The sequence below is a fragment of the Mangifera indica genome, chromosome 1, assembly GCF_011075055.1.
Source record: "Mangifera indica cultivar Alphonso chromosome 1, CATAS_Mindica_2.1, whole genome shotgun sequence".
Classification (NCBI taxonomy): domain Eukaryota; kingdom Viridiplantae; phylum Streptophyta; class Magnoliopsida; order Sapindales; family Anacardiaceae; genus Mangifera; species Mangifera indica.
This window is the reverse complement of record NC_058137.1, coordinates 9,327,070-9,351,281: the sequence shown is the minus strand read 5'-3', so window position 1 is coordinate 9,351,281 and position 24,212 is coordinate 9,327,070. Positions and strand designations below refer to the sequence as shown.

Genomic DNA, 24,212 nt, shown 5'->3' with positions numbered 1-24,212 from the left:
TGGTATTCTTAGCCCAAGTATGGTTGGTACGTGTATATGGTACACCTTATAGATAACATTTGGGATGTCACTTACTTTCACTAAACGTCAACATACATCATTTGACACTAGTCATCTGAGATGACACTACCGCTGAATAATAGACGCTGGTTATTGAGATAATCTAAATAGGCATTTAAGATGTTGGAAAAACATCCATGGGATCACAAATTGAAAAATAAAGAACACGAAAACGTAATCATATATATGATTGAATTATTTGGATTGCCTATTTACTGAGTGTGAATCATTCAAGCGTTCCGTTTGTGTGATTATAAATTAGTGGGGCGACAATGGGAAAACCAGCAGGTCAGCTCATGGTAGCGTATAAAGGTAAGGGTGATTTTGTCATTTTCTTATCATAATTGGACATTTCATATATATTGTTATTCCTCATTTCTATTAGTACACATTTAACTTATGATTTGATTTTCGAATTTATATACTTGATTTTCATATAACAATTAATACATTTTCGATATTGTGGGATTATATTGATAAATTATATTTAACATTAATCCTTTACATGTGAAATTTTAGTTTGATACGCCTCTTTGGGTACACATTCCATGTAGGGGTATATATTTGAAAAGGGGTGTTACAATATTATTATGAATCTGAAATCTCTATACTATCACTCGGGATAACCTTTTAATCTCTGGCTTAGTTCCCTTGCTCTTTTTTTTCATCTACCCTTTATACATAGGGCATGTGCTCTTTGACACATGGGGGTGTATCCTCTACATATACACAACCATCTTCCTTGTGGCATCTCCCTGTGTAATACTTTTCTATATACACAGGCATGTAGTTTGGTGACACAAGTGTGTGCCCCTTTTAGTAATTAATACACTTTCCATTTCTATTCTCATTTTAATTGCACTATTTCTTAGAGATATTTTGGTCATTTCACCCTACACATGGTCATGCTAAAATATACACAGGAAGCCCATGTATCCTAGTTGACCACCCATCAAACTATGACATCTAATGGTCATTAGAACATTGGAAAAGCTCAACCTAAATCTTGGAGTTTGCATATATGGGTGTGTGTCCCATACCACATAATGATGTGTTGAACCCAAAAAACAAGTCGAGAGATCAAATTTCTCATCCTACTTTGGTCTCTATGATTCTTTATCCCTTACACAATATTTCAAGGATTCTTATCACATACAACTACAAAAAGTAACATTGTTTCTTCAATCATAACATATCATAAAAAGCCACAAACATAAACCTACAATCTATAAAAACAAGCAATGTACTTCTCATAAGTGCATATGAATTTCTAACCTGTTGTAACTTTTATTAATATACATACCAATACTTAAACATCTATCAATGAGTCATGATGTTAGAGAACATATCAAGAAATAATGCTGGCAAATTAAGCAAAAACAATCCCAAACACTCTTCAAGATAAGGACACACATACACATATCTTTATTGCACAAAAATTTCATGATTACTCACAATCTTTACAATCGATTCACATGGCAATATACATATGTTAACAATAGAGGAGAGATCTTATTCCACATCAAATACATGACCATAACAGTGGGAAAGATTCCTACTTACCTCTTGATCAAAAGTCATTGGAATCAAGGTTGGTGAGCAAGACCTCTTCTCCCTAACCTTCCTTTTGCCTCATCGTTTGAAACTGCTGATGGAAAGGTTTGAATATTAGGTTTAACTCTCCTCTCCCTCTCTGATCAAAGACATGCATTTGGATAAGGATTAGAATACCTAAAATGCAGCCTTTATACCTTATTTAAATTGAATCCACATAACATCATACACAGGTGTGTATCTAACATACAGGACCGTGTATCACTCAATTCAAATTTTACACAGAATCATCTTATTTGGTTTATGTGGCATCGATACAAGAGCATGACTTACTCATATACGATTATGAATCCTGTAGAATTCACATTTTAACTCTAAACTTAATATCAAATATAAATATTTGAAATGACTATTATGCTCTTGAGACGTACCTGATGTGTTACAAGCTAGCATTTTGGTTGTCTTCTCGTTGGCTCATGATGATGAATCGAAGATAAAGAGTCATTGCGCATAAAGATGAATTGGCTCTTTGTTTTCATGCATGATGAAGCCATATAGGGGGCATTTCAATCGAAGAAAGAGTGCATCAGGAGGGAGAGTTTGGTGGGCTGAAGAAGGTGGTTGGAGACAGTTTAATTTGGTGATTGAAAAATGTTGGGCTTTGATAAATAAATCCGGGAGGAAAAATGTAACTTTTTAAAACTTAGGATAAACATAAATTGTGAGTTTTTTTAAACTAAAGGAGAAAAATGAAATATAATTTTATTTATTTTAATATTATTAGTAAAGTGACAGTTTTATCTTTATAACTAATAAAAAATTTTAATAGAAGTTAGGTAACAGGTAGATATTTGAGTTTTTGAAATATTGTGGTGGGAGTTTGAGAGTATACTAAACTTTGGGTGGGACTAAGTGTTTTCGCCTCAAAATTAAATTAATTTCTAATCGCCTAGTTCTCTTGACCTATCCTATTCCCTTGATCAACTCCCTTCACCGTCTGATCTCTATCTCACATACAACTCCTTCCCACCCCAAATCTCATCCCTCCAAATATTCCTCGGCTGGCCCCTTAATCACACTGCAGATATACTAATCCACACCGAGTCTCCCCCCAAATTTCCCACCAACGCCAACTACAACGACTCCTTCTCTTCGAATTTTCCCACCACTCCCTCCCTTGTTTTGCTTAAACGGAAGAAGAAACTGCTTTATTTTTTCTGTATATCAAACCAAAATTTCTTTAATGACCAATTCTCTTCGCTCCTTTCATTCCCCTTCTAGCCTGGTTCCGAATTCAGCTCACACCCGCCCGCAAAAATTTAAGCTTTTAACGAACTCTCGATCCGTCTCTTTCCCCTCTCAGTTGCCACATAATTTGTCCCTTTATGGGTACCTTTTTTTTTTTTCTGCGTTTGGATTTTTTTTCGAAGTTTGTGTTTATATTGATTACCATGCCCAACTTGAAGCGGGTTTTGGGTTTTCTGGATGATAGAACCTAGGAGAGTTATCAAACAGGAAGCAACCTCTTATTTTTTAGGCTTGGAGGATTAAAAAAAAAATTAAAGATTGGCTTAATGTATTTTTTAGAAGTGTATTTTCTAACCCGTGCCTTTAGGCAAAGTGGGAAGCCACCTTTGTCTTCAAGAAAATGGTTATTTATATATATTTATTTTGAATAAAGTTGATATTTGATTAATAAAGGTGCGAAACGTAAACTGGGTTTCTGGTTTTGTGAATGATAGAGACGTAGAGAATAGTAGAATACGGAGAACTGTAAGGGGTGAAGAGAGTAGTAGAATATTGAGGACTGTACGGGCTTGTAATGCAGAAATGCCAGTTGACATCTCTTTGAGTCCTACAGTTAACGTGGTTAAGCCTTCAAAGACTGTGGCCATAACAGACCAGGCCACTGCGCTTGCTCAAGCTGGTGTACCTGTTATTCGTTTGGGTGCAGGTGAGCCTGATTTTGATACCCCAGCTGCTATGGCAGAGGTAAAATTTCTTCCTTTTGTCATTAGCTTTGATTTAATCGCAATTAGATTGTGGATATTTGGTATAATTTTGATAAATAATATGATTGGTGCAAGGTAGTTAAGTTGGTTAGATCTATTAGGATCTGGCTTATAATAATTTGAGGAGGGGCTCTGTTTGCATTTTCTTGTTTTCGAAATGATAATCAATAAATAGGAAAAAGAGATAGATTTTATGGAATTTCTTATGGGGGAGACTTTATTCTTAGTTTTTCTAGTGACGCGTATGCTTGTAATTTACCTGAATTTGTTTTGTGATAATTCTAGGCTGCGATAAATGCGATTCATGAACTTACACAAGGTATACTCAAGTGCAGGTACTTTGGAACTTCGTTCAGCAATTTGTCATAAGCTAAAAGGTTAGTTGGCTATTGTTTTTATACCATGCGTGGTTTGTAGTTGTGTGACGAGTTCAGAAAATTAGTTATTTAATTATTTTTTGTTTTTGGCCGTGATAGAGGAGAATGGGTTATCATATGCGCCAGATCAAATTCTTGTTAGCAATGGAGCCAAACAGTGCAGCCTTCAAGCACTCCTTGCTGTTTGTTCCTCAGGAGACGAGGTGAGAACTTGTGACATACTACATGATTCTTATTAAGCTATTTGGTTTATAACTCTATTTGATTGAACCAAGTTGGCGTCTATGATTTCGGTAAATTCATTGCAATCTTTCTGATATTAAGTGCATTAGTCTTCCTTCAGAGACATAGACAAAAAATATACTATAATTACTATGGTACTGCAAACTTGTGGCAATTAATGGTATGAAATTTAGGTTTACTCATGAGACCTTGTAAGTGTGATATGTGTAGATAAAAAAATTGTGGTAGACAATCAATGGTTTGTAATGATTTTGGCATAAGTCTAGCTGTTCTAGCTTTGTATTGATTTGGAGCATTGAAATAGTCAATTTCTTTTAGCCTCTTGGTGGTAGAGTCTGGGAAGACATTTCATGCATGATATGTTTTCCCTTTGGCTCTAGATCATACAGAAAATATCCTTGCACGCATTTATCTGTTGGACTGTACTCCATTTTTAGAGTGCTTTTGGTTTAACTTTGGTAAACTTTAGATCAAATATAGGTTATGATGTACTGGAAATAAAGAACACATGGAAGTTAATGAAATGGTTGGCAGGTATTGGTCCACACGTGCTCTTTCAAATGATAATAACTGATGCCTCATTTATGTCGGGTTAGGAAAGGCAAAGACATGTAGGATTTTATTCAGCATTTTAGTGGACTCTGTTATTGGTTGTATCATTTGTAATTGTAGGTAGGTCACAAAGTTAATGAGTATTCCCTCTTTCCTTCTTCAGGTTATAATTCCTGCTCCATTTTGGGTTAGCTACCCAGAAATGGCAAGGGTCGCTCATCCAACACCTGTGATTCTTCCCACAAAAATTTCTGAAAATTTTCTCTTGGATCCAGAACTTCTTGAATCAAAGCTAACTGAGAAGTCACGACTTTTGATTCTATGCTCTCCATCCAACCCAACGGGATCTGTTTACCCCAAGAATTTGCTTGAAGAGATTGCAAAGTTTGTTGCTAAACATTCCAGGCTTTTGGTACAATCTGACTGAACCTGAACTCTTTAGTTCCTGCTCTATACCAAGATTTGAATCCTGAACAAATTGTGCCTTGTTTGTCAGGTACTGTCTGATGAAGTATATGAACGCATAATTTATTCACCAGCAACTCACACAAGCTTTGCATCTTTGCCGGGTATGCAAGAAAGGACTTTCGCTGTAAATGGGTTTTCTAAGGTAAATCAATAGTGATCGATTGCAATTTCTGGTGCTAAACCTAGATTTTCATTCCCTTCTCATTGATTGAATCAAGTAGCTGCTACTACTCTGGGGCATTACATGTGAATATAACATTTCTAGGCCTTTGCAATGACCGGTTAGTGACTTGGATACATTGCTGGCCCTAAGCACTTTGTTGCTGCCTGTACTAAGTTCCAGAGTCAGGTTTGTTACATCTGTACTAAACTACATCCAATTATTTTCTGTTAAACCACTGCAAGGCAATTTTTGTTTTTGACATATTTATCTCTTCCGCATATAAAAAATAAATTTATGTTTTACTTTGTGAAGCATGAGTCTAAAGTTTTTATTTCTGTGTGTATGTTGCTGCAGTTCACTTCAGGTGCCTGTAGCATATCTCAGAAAGCAGGACTTGCTGCATTAGGTTTGGGCTATGCTGGTGGGGAGACAGCTTTCACTATGGTTAAAGCTTTCAAGGAGCGGCGTGATTACTTGGTTAAGAGCTTTGGAGAACTGGACGGGGTTAAAACGTCAGAACCTCAGGCACTAGCCTCTGCTATACTTTCAGTTTGGTTGAATCTAGTTTTCTTACCTATACCTATTATTATTTTTTTTCGTTTTTGTTTTCTTCACTTGCTATTTTATTCTTCCAAATTCCCACTTGTTGCTTGCAGGGAGCTTTCTATCTCTTTATTGATATCAGTTCTTACTATGGATCAGAGGCTAAGGGCTTTAGGAAAATTGAAAATTCTGAGTCCCTTTGTCGATATTTGTCAGAGAATGCTCAGGTGTTGTGAGGTTGCTTCATAATTTCCTCTCAACCTTCCGAAAGAGATTCCTCGACAGGGATTTTTGTTGTAAAACACACTATGCAATTAAAAACATAAAAAGTATTAATACGTTCTTAACATTCTATCTAGTTTTTATTCATCCTTTTTCTGCAATGTGGTTACGGCTGTTGATTTATAGGTTGCATTGGTACTGGGAGACACATTCGGGGATAACACTTGTATTGGCATCTACTATGCCACCACATCCCTCACCACCCTACAAGTTGCCATGGAGAGAATTAAGAAAGCATTTGTTGGGCTGAGGCCTGCAGTCCCTGTTTAATAAAAATGAACACTAATGCAATAGGTTTCCATTCTTGTACTTCTTGAAATTCAAGATGTGTGATTGTTACTGATTGTCTTCAAACAATGTAGGCTTGTAAAGTAGGTTCAATTTTTATTTCTCAGCAATGGCTTATGTATTCATTGATGAAACGGCAATTGTTCTGCCTGTCTAGAAATAAAATATGTTAAATTTTTTATAGCGTTAATGAAAGGACAAAAAATTCTTTTTCTTGCTTATTTTATCATCAGTAACAGGGTAGTGATCAGAGCAATGACTGATTATTAGCTTTGACGTACCAAATGATACCGCCTGGTGAGCATTTAAGTGATTTTAACAATGATGGGAAATTTACCTTAGCCGGGACGCCAGAAAGTGACCAGTATTACCGAGGAAACTGCTATATGATAGACGAACAGTTGTGAGACAGGTCATGTGTAGAATTTCATTTGGTAATGAAGTGAGTTGGTTTCTTGAGAAATTAAGAATGCTCAGATCTTCCAGATTAGCAATCCCTTTTGTGATCTCCCCTTAAAAGTTAGGAAGGTTGTGGCTGAGAACTCGGCTTCCAACACTGAAGAATTGTAATTTGGGAAATATCTTGTGCCTGCCACTAATGAAAATAGTGAAGGTTTTTATACCAAATTCACCTTTTCGGAGGGGATTACCTGCACTCGAGTGAGCACATAATAGAAGTGATTATAAAGACAAAAATGTGTAACTTTTTGGTTGCAGAAACTCTACCAAATTGCCTCCACCAGCGAAAATCATAGTTTATCATCACTTGTCAACCGCCACCCACTAGAGGCCATGTTAGTTGGCAACAAAAGCTATTGGCTTTACTTCATTCAAATGTTGCTTTTCTATTATTGTCACCCTTTTGTGTTCTGTAGATAATCGTCAATGTCTTACTCTCACCTTTCTCCACCTGATCTTGCCACCACCCCTATGAGATTGAGAGACTGCATCTTTTAATGCAACTGTTGTTAGACCCTTCATTTATCCCCCACCTTTTGATTTACTACATTTTCTCCTGCCATTTTTTTCAGCCCCTCACTTTTAATTTGTTGTAGTTTTCCCATTATTTCTATACATTTGGTTTAATTTAACACATAAATATTTAAATAATAAAATTATATCTCAATATTTTGTTATTATTGACAATTAAACATAATAATGATTCACAAATACAAACTTAACTAAATGTGAAAAATGAACTAATCTATAGGTAATAATATTTTATATATTTTACCTTTATAATAATTTTTTATTCTTTATGAGGACAAATTATTAGACCTAAATACACCCAAAAACTATCAACCATGGTTTAGTCAATTTTTAAACAATGACTTGGACCATTAGATCACGGTTAAGTTGATATTTAGATTATGATCAAAGGGTTTGTCCCTAATGTTGTAAAAAATTACGAATTGACTCAAATACAAGAGAAGACCCACAAATACCATACCGTGCTATCATGTTGTAAAAAAAAACTCTGATTTATGAGAAATAAGACTATTTACTGTCATGTCACCGAGTGTACAAAATTTTTAGAATTTCTAAGCTTAAAAATCTATCCAACAGTGATTAAATAGAAAGTAGAAACAGCTATTATTTTGTTCCTTGTTCAAAATTGCTAATATAATACTATTTTTTTTTTTTTTAAATTTTTACGAACCCTATATTAAAATTAATTACAATAATGATTAAATAGGTAACATTGTTTATTGTTATTATCCAAAGCTTTTTGCGGGGTTGGCTGATTCCAGAACCTGAGAATTAAAACTCTCCAAAGTATCTTTCTATCGGAGGTGATCAAAATTAAGTCATGTAAGGCACCAGGGAATCAAATTCCAATTCAGGGAAGTTAATTTTTTATAGAGGTTCTAAACATATTCAGAACAATAATCAATAACTTAGCCTCTTGGATGATGCAAACCCAAGCTGTAATAAACCTCAACAGAAGATTACCCAGTTGAAAGGTTTCTTCTGTTCCAAAAGCAAATTTATAAAGGAGAGATTAAGAGAAAGGAAATATATTTCTTGCCCTCCTGCAATTGCATAGGACATCCTGAAGAAACTATTAACTTGAACTACAAGTCAATCAACCTCTCATGTAAAACATTCTCTTCCTTTCTCCTCATCCTTCCAGGCCTTTTATATATCCTGGAATGGAAAGATCATGAAAGCTTCAAAAAACCTGAAGCCAAAGCTCATTTTTCTGGTCGAGCCAGTTGAACTAGCTAGTGAGTTCCTGTGCTGAGAACTTGTAGAAATGGAGGCCTCAGCGGGGATTGTTTTCTTTGACTTGGAAACGACAGTGCCCAGAAGAGCCGGGCAGCGGTTCTGGGTGTTGGAGTTCGGTGCAATTGTAGTGTGCCCGCGTAGGCTTGTTGAGCTGGAGAGTTACAGCACCCTGATAAGGCCCAAGGACTTGTCGGCGGTTGCGTTGAAGTCGAGTCGAAGCGATGGGATAACTCGTGCAGCTGTAGAAAATGCACCTGAGTTTGCGGAAGTTGCTGATAGAATATTCTGCATTTTGAATTCCAGAGTGTGGGCAGGCCACAATATACAAAGATTTGATTGTGCTCGTATCAAAGAGGCCTTTGACGACATCGGTAGGCCGGCACCGGAGCCAGTTGGAATGATTGATTCTTTGGGGTTGTTGACTGAGAAATTCGGTAGAAGAGCTGGCAATATGAAGGTATGTAGCGAATTAGAAGCAGTTTCTATATTTGACGCCTGATGTTTCTGTATTAACCGAATTATTATTTACATAAATTTAGATGGCTTCATTGGCTTCTTACTTTGGGCTTGGGCTGCAAAAGCACAGGTATGTATTGTGAAGACAGACTCAATTCTCTAATTGGATGCTTAAATTTCGCTTGCATGAATCATTTAACACACCAACGATGAAAATGGAGTTGATCATCGACGGCTACTTTTGATTTTAGCAGGAGCCTCGACGATGTTCGGATGAATTTGGAGGTCCTGAAACATTGTGCAACTGTGCTCTTTCTGGTATTTTCTTAGACCTCAATAATGCCTCTTGAATATATAGTTAGTTTAGGATTATATTCAAACCGAATTGAGCTCATATTCGGTTCGAATTGAGTAGAGCTAAGTTTAAACTCATCTAAAAGGTGTTTGAACTCAACTCATTTAAGAAGAGTTGAGCTTGACTTTGGCTTAATACTATAATTGGGTGAAAAATTACTAAATCAACGTCGTTTTAATTCATATTAATCAAAATAACGTTGTTTTAGTTGATTTATATAAAAATTTTTAAACTTACAAATTTAGCAAGCCAAACACCCCTAAAGTTTGAATTAAAAAATATTTAACTTTCAAATTCGAACTTGAGCTTGAACTCGTTTCGAGCCCTAAATAATTACTTTAGAACATGACTTGGGCATACTTTTAAGGTGTTTTACTTAGTTTATTTGATATTTTCATGAATTGTGATTATAGGAATCAAGCCTTCCGAGCGAGTTGAATCGCAAATTGAACAGCTCTCTCAGAATTACAACAAGAAGTAGAAGCAATGGAAGATTATCATGTAGAGAAGAGACAACCAGGAAGTCTCCTCCAACTTCAGTTGGATATCAAAGAACTGTTCCCTACACAAGGGGAAGCTTGGCGAAGGTCTAAAATCTATATTTAAATTTAATTAAGCTAGCTTTAATTTTTCTTCTTGCGCACACATGTTATATTAGTCACTAACAATGAATTTAAATGAACTTTTTGGGTAAAAAATTTAAACCAACAACAGATGACAGAAAGTGTGAAGAATCTATTGTGTAAATCTCAAGGAAACCAACCTCTCAACGCCTTGCTCAAGCACTCTCATTCACTGCTTCGTTGATGGGAAATTCAGACGTAAATACAGTTCGGTAAAAAATGAGAAGAGAAGTTCAGAATTTCTGCTTGGAGAGGATGAAAACTGAGAACCATGTGTTGTTTTCAAGAGGACAGGCTTAGTGCCAAGAAAAATTCAATAGCAAACTATGTAATTTGTTTATGCCATTGAATTTTCAGAAGTATATTCCATTTATTCTTTCAAGGTATCCATTTTCTGGAGGTCAATTGTACATATTTATGACAATAAATAATGATAACATTTTTTTAATATTAACAAGAATTAGCGTATTTATGCATGAGTTAATTTAAGTTTTCTCTTTAAATATTAATTTAATTACTTCAAATGTTTTTTTTTTTTTTTACACATGTAACACAAAAGGAAAGAGATATTTGGTTAAGCTAGTGTTACGGATTGGATACCCGAACGGATAGAGTTATAAAATAATTTTTTATATTTTTCAAAAATAAATCTATTTACGAGTCCAAAATCTAGCATACAATTATTATATATCTAAACTTATTTAGTAATTCACAAGTGTCCTTCCTCATCCTCTTCCAAGGTGTTACGTGAGGCAAGATTCAAGCATCAAGTAGGCCTAAGGACACTCATACGACAAATGCATATTTGGACAGTCATTATAACACAGATAGGGTTGAATTCGAATCGAATTAAACTCAAATTCGACTCGACTTATATATAATAGAGCTCGAACTTGTTACACTTGAACTCAAACTTAGTTCGGTTTGTTTTGAATTTGAATATTTAATTAATTCATTATTAAAAAGACGTCGTTTTGTTTTAAAATTTTTAATTTACAAACTTTGATGAGCAAACTCGAGCTCGAGCTTGCTTAGGGCTAACTCGTTTCGAGCTCGAGTTTAAACAGACTCAGTTTAAATCCAACCTTAAACATAGGACACCACTACACACTCACGAGGGATGGATAATCCCATTTGCTACAACAACAATAAAACATAGGCCTCTTTGAGTGATTTGAAAAGCCACATGGATGCCTATTCATAACATCCTCTCTCTCTCTAAGGAGGACTTAAACTTTGAAATTCTCTCTTTAGATTGTTATGTCACCTCAACTATCAATTGCATCAAAACAACAAAACACATCAAAACCTTTAGATTGAAGATTCTCAAAGTTAAATAGCTCACCATTAATGAAGATATTCTTTGGATTGACCTACAAAAAGTATTATTAAAAGACCAATAAAATTTGCAATGAAAGAAATGTTTAAAGCATAAGAAATTTGAGCCTACCCACTCCTTTTATAGCCAAATTTAGGGTACAAATATTAATTAATCTTTATCATTCAACACAATGCCTAAACACGTGCCAATAATCCGGTGATGCAAAAAGTGCACATCCAATCAAATTTCATATGTAAGAAAGTGGAACAACATGATTGATATTTGATTCAAAACATACAAAGTGATAATAATGCCAACTAAGATTTTCTTATTACAAAGATATGACAATCTCCGCATGACACCAACTCATGCAAAATAGATATTGACCAAAGTTTTTGAAATCTTTCTCCTTGCACTCTAAGAATTGAAGGTAACTGTTTTATAGTTTTCGACTGTCTACAAAATATCTCACCAAGAAGCATCTCTTTAAGGAAACTTGCCCAGACAACTACCACCAATAACTAATTGTAGGACCAGTAATCAAAAAGTATCTCTTGTTTGCCAAAGGACATGAAACATTGACATACTTTTTAGTCAAAAGAATGAGAAGACCTTTTCTTAGCAGTGCATAAGTTAAAAAATTTTCACTAGGATTTCCTATTCTCTTTCATAATAACAATGGAAAACTATTTACTTCTTCCTGATCAAGATACTTTCAATGTAAATATTCTTTTTAGTTCAATTAGAATAACAATGTAACTATAAAATCATGTTTGAATTAAAAATCTTTTAATTATCCTAATTTGAATGTAAATTCTCTTTACAATCCTATAAATATGAATGCCAATTGAGACAAAGAAAGGGAGACACATAGACACACACACACACACACACACACATGGACAAAAAATATATATTGTTGTATTCATCATCTACATGATTTACATTATAAACAATAATTAATAGTTATACTATAGATGAATGTACTTTGATTACTAGGTTAAATCACGTTAAAAATCTCGTGCCCCATTAATTTATTTTTCTGTTTTTATTCACATAAGACAACAAGGTTTTATTAAATCTTTATCGCTATTGTCATAACTTAACTTACAAAAGGTTTTGAATTACATATTTCAATTGATGATAAAAAATTTGATAAATATTTAAAAGACTAGTAATCTATCATTGAATAATTATTTTGTAGTATTTAAAGTAACGTTATCTTCACCACAATTAAATAAGTGACTAGACCTTGGTTTTAAAGGGTCGTTTGGTTAAAGAGAATAAAAAATTATTTTGATAATTTATTTTTTTTATTGACACTCCTTTTTTTATTTTATAAGCAATAAATATTACAGTAATTTTTTATTACTAGTGGTATTATGACATGTAATATAAGAGGTAATAAAATTATTATCTTTATCTTAAGTATTAAAATATTATTAAAGTAATATTGAATTTATAATGATTATATCTTTATTTATTAATTTTTTAATACCAAAATATTCTCAATTTCAATTAATATATTAAGTAATATGAATTATGTTTTAAAATAATTATACCAAAGACATTTAAGTAAAACAATATCTTGATATTTTTTTTATTACATTTAACTAAATACAATAATTATTTATATTTATAAATATTTATCAAATATAATAATAATTTATACCTAATAATCTTCTGAGTACTTTATCTTTTTAGTAATCTTTTATTTTTAGTAATAAAATATTAATCAAACTAAACACTCCCATTAATATATCTATGAGAAGTAAGGTCTACAAACCCAGATTGTTAAATGCCAATATTTCATACTTGATAAAAGATTGTAATGTTGATGAGGGAGAATTCAGACTGAAATTCCCATTTTAGATAGATATTCAAATTTTTATAAAATTTAATGCATCTTTTGGGGTCTGAGGTGCATCGGGCTTAGTGGGGCATGCATCTGGGCCATAATGATGGGCAAATAGATAAACTTCGCTATGCAGTATTGCAACAACTGTTTAATTACAAAGCACTTTCGACTAGATCTGATATCAGCAAACCCACAATCGATTTAATTAGTTGAACGTTCTCCACTTTATTTTTGTACACAAGTAGCAGGTGGCATGAATAGTAAACATTAAACATCAAACACCAAACAAGCACCAACAATCCAATTACTAAATAAATTCAAGAGAGAGCTTTCAAATAGTGGCCATTTTAGCACTTAGATTTGCATCCATTGCTTCTGCAACACTCAGGAAGACCCTTCCTCCAATTTTTTCCAGAAAGTTGGCTAACCTTAGCTTGTGAATCACTTGCCATTTGGGGTTGGCAATGGCCAGCTAATAGATGCAGAAATTTTGTGTTAATTCTATATGAAATTGGATAATTAATGTGAATTTATAAAAGCAGATACCTCCAGGCCATTTTCTCCTAGGCTCTTATGCAATTCCTCTAGAGAAGCAATTCCTGATGTATCGATGCTTATCAAGTCTACCAAAGAAAAAGGGTCAACTTATTGTGTTACAAATATCCATTTTATTGGAAATTCAATAGATGGGAGGTCATAATGTAACACTTACTTGACATGTCAAGAAGCACACGTTGAACAGTCCTTTGGGCCTTTTCCTGGCTGTCTTCATGATTATCTCTCTCTTCTTTTACCCTTCTCATAATTCTTGAACAATCAAATGAGAAAATTAATTAATTGATGAATTGATGAAAGTATCCATCAGCTGAATGTGTACATATATACCTTTCTCTAACAAAATTGGCATTTGCAAAACAAAGCAAGGCAGCTTTGACTTGGATTATGAGAATTCCAGGAGTCTTGATAGCCATAGGATATTGATTTACATCACGAAACAAATCAGTCCCAGGAAGTCTTCCAAACTTTTCGATGCCTGGTTGAATTGAGATCAGGATTATCTTTGCAAATGATGTTGTTACCTGCCACAGACTAGCTCATTTGTATTACCATTTTTTCACTCAAAACAGTCCAGCATTGTTATTTTGCTTATTCAGCTCTAAATTGATGTATAAAACGATCATTAAGGATCCTGTTTAGTATCTGAATATGTCATTCCAAGGATTCTCTGTGATATATACATAAACCTGTCATTTAATTATTTTGCTTTTAGGCAAGTTGTGTTGCCAAAACTTTTTGTGGGGTATATAGAACTCTATATATATGCCGTACATATGGAAATTAAAACCACGAGAAATGATCACCATGCTTGGACTCCATGATGCACAGTTTACCCAATTCATATATTTACTGTTTGAATTGAAAGTATTTTCCTCAACAACAGTTGAAGCACTCTAGAATGATAGTGAAGTGGGTGTGCATATATCTTTCCAGTGTCTGTTGAAAGTGAAAAATTTTCGCTAAAAATGTACTTACCGAGACAAGAAGACCGATCTCAACTGATGCAAACAAGACACCAAAGAAGGCTCCAATGCAGGCAAGGAAGTCTAGTTTATCAATTTTCCAGATATTGTGAACTTCATTGAGGTCAATAAGGCCTGGAAGAGCTGACAGAATGATTGAAGCAAGGATTGCAATTGGAGTGTAGTATAATAGCCTTATGAAAAATTCCAATGATATAAGCACTGTTATGGCCATCACTATATTTGACACAGTGCTTTCACATCCAGCGTTGAAATTTACAGCAGTGCGGGAGAATGAACCTGCATATAGTTGAAAGAGTTATTGCAGTACAATATGGTAACTGAGTTACTCGATTTAACAATCCTGAGGTGCAAATGCAGATTATATATAAAAGGAGCTAAGATGACACAGGCTAAGATGGGTTGACGTTGCTATAAATCAGTGTGAAATTGAAATAACAAAGAAGCTTTACCAGTGGCCACGTAGCAAGAAGTAAAGGAACCTAAAATGTTTGTGAAGCCAAAGGCAACCATTTCCTTGTTTCCATCTAGGTGATATCCTTTTACCGAAGCAAAAGATCTGCCAACTGCAATTGCTTCCTAAAATTGAAATTATAACACAAAATCAGGAATTTAATTATATATATATTTTAAAATCATATTCAAGAATAAAGGGAAATTATATTTTACAACGACAAGACACTCACAGTGAGTGCAACAACAGCAGCAATCAGTCCAATTTTAGCCACTTCTCCAACATTTTTGCCAATGAACCGTAACTGCTGCACTGAGCTTGGATTTAGGCCTCTTTCAATGTGCTTCATTATTTTAACTCCATGTTCATCAGCTCTTGTCAGGAACACAATGAGAGTTGATAAAATAACTGATACTAGTGGCGCAATCGCTGCCAGCCAGAAGAGTTTCTTGTTTCTCCTCCCCTGTCAAACTCAGCAATAAGTTTATAGGAATTCTAGAGACACTGATTCTCTGGATTAACCAGACTTAATGTCAATGAAAGAAAAACTTAACAATGTGGCTCCACATATCAATGGTGCTTACCAGGAATCTAGCAATTAAGATGAAGCTCAGGAATGAACACCCCAGGATAAAATTGAGGATTCCACTGAAATTGAGTAAACAGAATTGAAGGATAAATGAACATATTAAATGAGTTTAGGCCACCTGATAACAAATTTAATGAAAAAAGAAAAACAAGAGAGGAATAGTGTTACAGCGTGATGAACTGATTTCCACACAGCTTTCATGACAGAGATAACATCAGTCTTGTCTGTAAAATAAGTTATTCCAAGCAGTCCCTTGAGTTGTTGAAGACCAATGACAATGGCTGAACCAGCCATGAACCCAACAACAGCAGCATGTGACAAAATATCAACAAGAAAACCCAACCTATTGAATCAAACAGTGAAAGCAAACAGCAGAAAGGGATTAATTAGTACTTGTTTAATAGGCTTGAAACTATAATAACTGATAATAAAATAGAACAAAATGACCCACCTGAAGAGCCCAAAGGCAGCTTGGAATGCGCCCGTGAAAAAGGTTGCTGTCAGAACTAAATTTCTGTATGCAATTGAATTAGCCACTGGATCTTCTAGTTTTTGAATCATTGAAGACAAAAGTAATGACACCACAGCCACAGGTCCAATTGCTATTTCTCTTGAAGTGCCCATTACAGCATAAATTAGAGGTGGAACAGCACTCGTATCTAGAAAGAAATGAGTTCATATGAAGGGTTTACATCAAATTTTTCTCCAGAAGTTTGGCATAAATCTAAATGATTTTTTAACTTACAGAGGCCATATTGAGGATCAAGCTTTGCCAATGTTGCATATCCAATGCTCTACATGAAACACACATTAAAAGTTGAGCAAATAAATTTTTTAATTTTTTTAAGATCTCCTAAGATTTTACCTGAGGGATGCTGAGGCTTGCAAGAGTTAAACCTGCCATTAAATCATTCTTAAATTTTGTTGCCTGGTAGTTCCGGCACCAGGAAAGAATAGGAAATACTCCTTTCAGAAATGAAGCTACATGTTTTAGTCCAGGCTCATTCTTGAACTTGTTTCTGTGGGATGAAACAGTTTTTCTCAGTGAGTGCAGAAGCTCATTCCAGGGCCCTGGTGGCTGGGGAGCATTGAGCAGCCATTGAGCTCTCCCATCACGGCCATTGCTCAGCTCCAGGTCATGGATTTCCTGGTCATTGGAGCTTTCAGAGACCGGAGAAGCAGCCGTGAATGTTGATTTGAAGGGTTTGGGGGAACTTGGAGAGCTGAAGCTAAAACTTTCTGGCTCTCTCAAGATTTGAGCTTCAGGATTCATTAAATTATCCATGAGAATATTCTGGGCTGTGATGCTGAAGAGGTTGGCGAGTTAGAATGATCTTATATACAAGATTTAAGCATTCTGTAATCACATTCACTGATTGCAAATCCATTAAGATGGAAAAGCATTTGCAATATGGTGACTGCAATGTCAAATCCACTATGATTTCAATTTTTAAGTATTCAAAGACAATCCAGTTGTTTGAGAAAGAGATAAGCACATCTGTCAATTTCTCTTATGTCCTGTTGATTGTGTGAAACCACTTGCAGGTTGATAGACTTAAGGATTTATATTGGGACATTAAATATTTACTAGTTAAAACTTTTGATGAAATTATTATTTAAAATGATATCAAAATTAATTACTGGCTTCAAGTTCGAATTCTTACTTATAATGTCACTAAGTTTGAATTTTTTTTTTGTCTTTGTTGAACTGTCCTGTAATTTGGTCTTTTCAACTACAAGTTAAGCAAGGTCCTACATGATTTTTTTGATCCAAACAATGATGAGGTGGTGCCAGTTGAAGGAATTGCACTTAGTGGAGCTTTCCAGGCCGAAGATCATTTGCAAAAAGCCTGTCCCCTTTTGTCAATAGGTGAATAGAAGCAATAAATGTTCCTTTCAAAGGGTTCTAAGTTATGATATATGCTCCTCAACTAGTGCTTGCGTGCTTGTTGTTTTATCTCCTCCCACCTGTTCTAAAGTGTTGTATGGTATTCTCTTATCCGTAGGGTGTTTATCTGAGAATTATCACGTTATGGAAATATGTCTGAACAATTGCAACTAGCTAGCAACTAGAAATAGTAAGAACATGTCCTATTCGCCATACCTTAAGGAAATCAGATAGATCTTCCATCCTATGACAATGGGAAGATCTCCACTTAACAATAACTATGTTCAGAACTTTCTAAAAGGATTTTTCTATTCTCTGTGACAACAAGGGAAAGCTATCCGAATTACGAAATGATATTTTTAACTGAATGTAACTTCTCCTCTTATGTTCTATAAATGAAAAGGACCAAGGGAAAGAGAAGACCTAAATATACACACTCCTTTCTACACACATCCCTTTTAGGATAAATTTTGTAAGAAACAATCAATAGTTATATTGTGGACTTAGGCTTTTCAATCATCAGGCCAAACAATATTAATTTTTTTTTTTTCTTTTAGAGATGATAATTTCAGTCTGAATTTAAGTTCTTGACCCGTCTCAACCCTAACGGGGTGGGAATTCTTTGAAAGAAATGGGAAAGGGGATGAGGATGAGGACTAAAAGTATACCCACAATCGGGGATGAATATACATATGTACCATCCTCGACCCATCTCGTCCTTGTCTTCATCACTTTATATTAATATATTTGCTTAAAATATTTAGTTATCTTTATAGTTTTAGATTATTTGTATATTTCAAATTTATTATGTTTTTTTGTTATGCATATTAAAGTAGTTAACATATGCTATTTATGACAATTGAAATAATGGATTGGTTTTAGTTTTAGTTAATTTTGTTATTTAATATATTTATATTATATTTAAAAGGTATGAGAAGGGGGTTTTTTCCTCGAGGGTACAAGGATGGGGAAGAGATTTTTCCCACAGATAGGGGACAAGAAATCTTTGTCATCTCTTAATAGGACGAGTCGGGGATAGGGATTAATATCTTTTGCAAGGACGAGAATGGGGAATAGGACATTTAGCCTCGCCCTTACCCATTACCATCCCTATTTCTCTTACTTTATTCATATCACATAATAGTAGATCTTAGAATCATCAACTAGATCCTTATCATTGCTATCATAGACTAACCTATCGAGATTCTAGATTGCGTACTTCATTTGGTGACAAGAAATCTCATCAATAAATTGCTGCTAAAATGATGACCTTCACAATTTTAGCTACTTTATATTTCGATTATTTGGTACACTAATCACTCTCGATGACTTATGGAAGATGACACGAGAAGGTCTTGAATAAACCATACATTTGAGGAATCAGAGAACAACCCATAAACACCTTGTTCTACGAAAACTAGTCAGCCGAACTCAATAATTGACACTCCATAGCCATATCATAATTTAGTTGTCGAACCAAAGTTAACTAAGAGCACCTATAGACTCTGATGTTACCCAACAAACATATAATGTTACCTTAGTAGCACACATATCAGTAAAAGGACCTATCCCTAATAAAGGAACAACTATGAAAACTTCTTATCCCCTACAAATATCGATTGCTCTTGCCAATGATGACAATGAAAAAATACCAACAATTAAAGGATTCTTAAGTTCTTTTAGTATACCACGTGCGTTGAACTTGCTAACTCTTAGTAGAGACCCCTTTAGCAAGGTAACATCAAAACGTTTCTTAAAAACTAAGTCAATAATTTAGCCTTAAAACTACCGCTTGGGGTCACTAACATTCCTAGAAGTAATACCACATCAATCAATGATGAGATAAGAAACCTTAACTTCCTAACCTTGAGACTGTTAATGCATGCTCACTTGAACACTTGTCGGGCCTCTCCAAAGAAAGTTGTTTATTGAAAATTTGGTACAACACGTGTTCTTGTTGATTATAAGTTTATCAAACTAAATCGTCAAAGGAGTCCATATAGTTGGTAACCTTAGTGTCTATGGAATACCTCCTCTAATAGATTATGGTGTATGTGATCTTATCATTCGATATCACAAAAGTAACTTATGCACCAATCAACATAACTTGATGCTACATAACATAATCCTTAAGTTATGACTATCAGAATGGTAGTTATTGGCAACATTGAAAAGTGTATGAAGGTTATGATGGATTGATATATGATCTATCACCCTTGGATACGAGAGAAAAAATATCGATGTCTTTTGATCGATGCTTTGATAACTTAAATTTATGGTTATAATAGGATTGAGTTGTCAGTCAGTCAAATACTATTCGATTATTGATCTAGAAAACAAATAATGCAAGTCAATGCATTATCTGATATAAACACTACTTCAATAACTTAACCTTAATGAGATAATAGTTGAAAGATTTGATTGTATGATAACCGAATCATTGATAGGTTCATTCTTCCACTAATTGTTCATCATTTAGATGCCCATGATACCTTTCTAGAAGCAAACCTTGGTATGTGAATAAAAGGCTAACTGATTATAGATTACTTAGGATTCTACTCACTACTAACATGATAAAAGACCTATAGGTCACATATAATAAATGGTTGATTAGGAGCTTTGGGTTTGTATAAGTGAGTCACTTTTAGTTTTTGAAATGGTGACTTTAATCATCATGAGGTTGTTAGACCTAAAGGAGATTTACATATGTTTACTTTAGGGGTAAATTATAATAACCCAATATAAGGACCAGAAAGATATTGTGAGAAGTTGACCAAAAATGTTTAAGATTAATGAATGCTTGTTTCATTGATTAGAATGGTCATTCCCTATCGTTATGTAAACATAATGATGTCTCTCAAGTCATATATGTTTTTCATATCACTAAAAGCATTCCAAAAACCTTGTTCTCTCTCTTTCTTAATATTTACATACCATATTACCTCAGTAGATGATCATAAACTTCTTTGGATTCATTTTTCATCAAGGATTGTTTTGGTGCATCTGTGTGGACAAATAGGTATTGTTCCATGCTTAAATAGACAAAGAAAGACTTTAGCATATTTTATATAAGGAGAAAAAAGCACCCAAGTTGATATGTTATTCCAAACACCTTTATGATTGTTTTAAATACATATTTAATCCTTTTAATAAGATCTTGGTATTATTTAGGTGAATTTCAACGTAATATTTTGTTGCCCTAATATAAAATTGTGATCTTGAATACCTATACTAGTATCAGATGCTGCTTAATAGGATTATATATGCATATTATTGTGTTTGGGTTGCTTGAATGATGGAATTTTTTTAACATGCTATTTAAGATCATATGAATATGATTTTGTTAATTATTATTGAGTTTTGTTGCTTTATATTCTGTTGATGAATTTATAGATTATATAAAATTCATTTGCTGGAAAATCCTTAATTTTTCATTGTTGTTCGATATTGCCTTTACTGTTTGTTATCATGCATGATCATTGCTTCCTATTGAGATGAGATAAGGATTTCATGCCCTGTTGCCTCATTCTAGCAATCAGTTTCATTAAAAAAGGGTTATTCTAATCACTTTCATGTCATTACGATAAGTGGGAATCTTGTGGCATGCATTTTCAATTCATATAAAACACTTGTTCAGATTTACAAAACACTTGTTTTACATGAGGGATATGCATTCTACATGTTAATGAAAACCAATTTTGTGTGAACACTCATGCCAGATTCTTAAAAGAGAAAATGGATACTTTCTGATTTATGAAAAAGATGAAATCACTACTTGGAGAAACAGTGATAATAATAATCATGTCAATTCATATAACTCGATCACAAGTTGATGAATTCTACAATGAAAGCTTAGTGTGGAGGCATTCGAAATGTAAAACCTTAAAAGGCATATTAGATCATAGAAGTTCAATTTTGAATTAATCACAACTCCTAGATTGGTTAATTCATTATAACAGTACCAAGCCATTGGAGTCGTGGTTTCTCTGTGGGATCTAGTTGAGTACTTACACGTTTTCACTTTATCAAAAGTATCTGAAAAAGGGAAAGGTTTGCTAGATTGGTTCATTCATTATAAAGCTCTATTGCAGTAGAAGCATGGTAGGTACGTGCCATTTAATGTTGATGGCATGGATTGGTTGTAATATGAGTAGGAGATTGTCAAAGTTAGTGCTCTAGAACCAATACTCTTGATGATAGAATTTTATAATCTACAACTCCTTATTGAACTTTCTATCTATAAGTGCTTATGCATACTAAGATAAATGTTCTTAAAATGGTGGATTTGTAACGAGATGATCATTGCATGTCAATTAATCATGAGAACCTTATATTCACATGAGATGACCATTTTAAAAATGTTTATGCTCTCGATATTATCCTAACCAAGAGCGCATGTAATATTCATAAAACTATCATAATGTTGAATAACCTTATCGAAAGGTAGTGATAGATTTCACATGTCAAAACTATTTACAAACAGTTTGATGTAACACATCAGTGCACATTATATAAACATGTCCACCCAATTGACTCACCAAAGGATTTTGTATAGATGGTTACCCCAGGGTTATTATATATTCTAAAAAACAGTGGTACGTGTGATCTTTGGATTTGAGATTACTAAACTGTCTTATGCAAGAATCAATTTTGTTTGCTAAAATAGTGATAATTGGCTATATTGAGAGATGTATGAAAAGTATGATAAATCAATAAAAGATTCATCACTCACATGCATGGGAGTTAATATCTTGAATAGGCCTATTAACAGACATCAATAACTACTTGAACCTATGGCTACAATTTTTTATATTGTTGTTTAGTCCAATACCATTTGATCATTGATACATACATCATCCAATGAATATCAAGGATTCCTTGAGGTAGATACTAATTATATATTTCAACTTTGAAGAAATGGTATGATAAATGGATTAAATTGTATGGTAATTTTATTGTTGATAGGTTTAAGTCAATTGTTGATACTTCATCGATTGAGTAGCCATGATGATTTGCTAGAGGCCAATCCTACTTTATGTATAGATTGCTATTAGATTATAGATTTGGGATGAATATATACACTACCAATATGATAAAAAGCTTATGGGTCACATACAATAAGGACTAGATCAAGTTTTAGAGGCTTTGGATTGTTTGAGATGAATCAAGTCTAGTATCTAGATTATTGGTTTTTTGTCTCGTAAAGTTATTATACTTAAAAGTGTAAGTTTTATGCTTTGAAGACCAAAAAAAATAATCCAAACATGAATGGGTTTGAATGAAATTGTAAAGTGTTGAATTTATCCAAATTAGATAAAGTTGAGTTGAAAAACAGGTAAGTGTTAAATCAAATGCATGATTATGCATGGTCCAATGCATGCCTATCATTATCTAGGTTGATCTTATCCAACAATCATATCACGTATCTGCAAATCTAGATAATCAACTTTTGCCCAAACACATACACGTACACCCATTTGTTCCTATTCATGCTCGTTCACAAAAGTCCTAACAAACCATAGAGTGTTCATTGGTGGCCTCTCACTACTCGTGCTCAATATGGATACCAAATGTGTCATTCTAGTCTTGGATCAAAGGTGATTCTTCATGATTTTTGACATTAATAAAGATGAAAGAGCCACTATTATTGGTATGATAATTTTTTACACCCTATGGTTGATTAAATTGTTTATTTAGAGGCCATAAATATTTTCAGTGGTATCAAAGCCAACATTTGAGGCATTCTTATACAAATCTTGATGTATATGAATTCGATTGAATGTGTATGCATTTATATTTATGTTGTTTTGATGTCAAAATTTTGGAAACTATTGTGATCAGTGGTGTGTTAAAGCATGCTCATTTGATATCCCATACGAATGTAAATATGTTGTTAATTATTGATTTTTGTGTTCTTTAGTTTTCATTGAATTCAATCACATAATTATATGTAGACACATCAATTGGGTTGGGTCGAATAGAGGCCTGGTCTAAAGCACAAAAAAAAGCCCAGGCACGACAAAGCCCGACTTGATACTGTAGAGTGCCCGGCCAGGCCCATGGGCCTATCGGGCGAGCTTTGGGCTTTAATATTAGACCCATTGGCTGGCCCGACCCGTCATGACACTATTTATAATATAAAAATTTTTATTTTTATTTTTTCCTGGCACAAGCATATCCTGCCGCAAGGCCGTAAGGCAGCAGAAACAGCTTCTGCCGCAAGGCAACAAAAGCATATCTTACTGCAAGGCAACAAAAACTGTTTCTACTGTCTTGCGGCAAAAGCAAAAATTTGCTCCTCTAGTCTAGGTTCTGCCACTTGGCAGAAGCCTCTAGTCTAGCTTCTGCCATAAGGC

The 24,212-nt window shown here is 34.1% G+C and overlaps 2 protein-coding genes and 1 pseudogene across 2 annotated transcripts; 2 read left to right on the top strand and 1 right to left on the bottom strand.

Moving 5' to 3' along the window:
* The first annotated feature begins 3,306 nt into the window (after positions 1-3,306).
* Positions 3,307-6,752, top strand: LOC123212598 (annotated as a pseudogene).
* A 1,965-nt stretch (positions 6,753-8,717) lies between these two features.
* On the top strand, positions 8,718-10,598 carry LOC123194883 (protein NEN4). The gene is made up of 5 exons (XM_044608375.1): positions 8,718-9,228; positions 9,311-9,357; positions 9,482-9,545; positions 9,996-10,169; positions 10,297-10,598. The coding sequence occupies exons 1-5, from the start codon at positions 8,800-8,802 to the stop codon at positions 10,387-10,389; spliced, it is 807 nt and encodes a 268-aa protein (XP_044464310.1). The 5' UTR covers positions 8,718-8,799; the 3' UTR covers positions 10,390-10,598.
* A 3,117-nt stretch (positions 10,599-13,715) lies between these two features.
* Positions 13,716-17,253, bottom strand: LOC123212506 (low affinity sulfate transporter 3-like). The gene is given in 13 exon segments (XM_044631705.1): positions 13,716-13,856; positions 13,931-14,007; positions 14,097-14,191; positions 14,270-14,463; positions 14,918-15,204; positions 15,378-15,504; positions 15,612-15,842; positions 15,964-16,018; positions 16,020-16,027; positions 16,137-16,311; positions 16,420-16,627; positions 16,714-16,762; positions 16,834-17,253. Coding segments are annotated over 13 exon segments (2,067 nt in total).
* Between the last annotated feature and the right edge of the window lie 6,959 nt (positions 17,254-24,212).

Excerpts from the sequence above, each read along its gene's own strand:
- LOC123194883 (XM_044608375.1), top strand. The coding sequence starts at position 8,800 with ATGGAGGCCTCAGCGGGGATTGTTTTCTTTGACTTGGAAACGACAGTG. Across the intron at positions 9,358-9,481 it reads CTTGGGCTGCAAAAGCACAG|GAGCCTCGACGATGTTCGGA; the intron begins GTATGTATTGTG and ends TGATTTTAGCAG. Across the intron at positions 10,170-10,296 it reads CAAGGGGAAGCTTGGCGAAG|ATGACAGAAAGTGTGAAGAA; the intron begins GTCTAAAATCTA and ends AACCAACAACAG.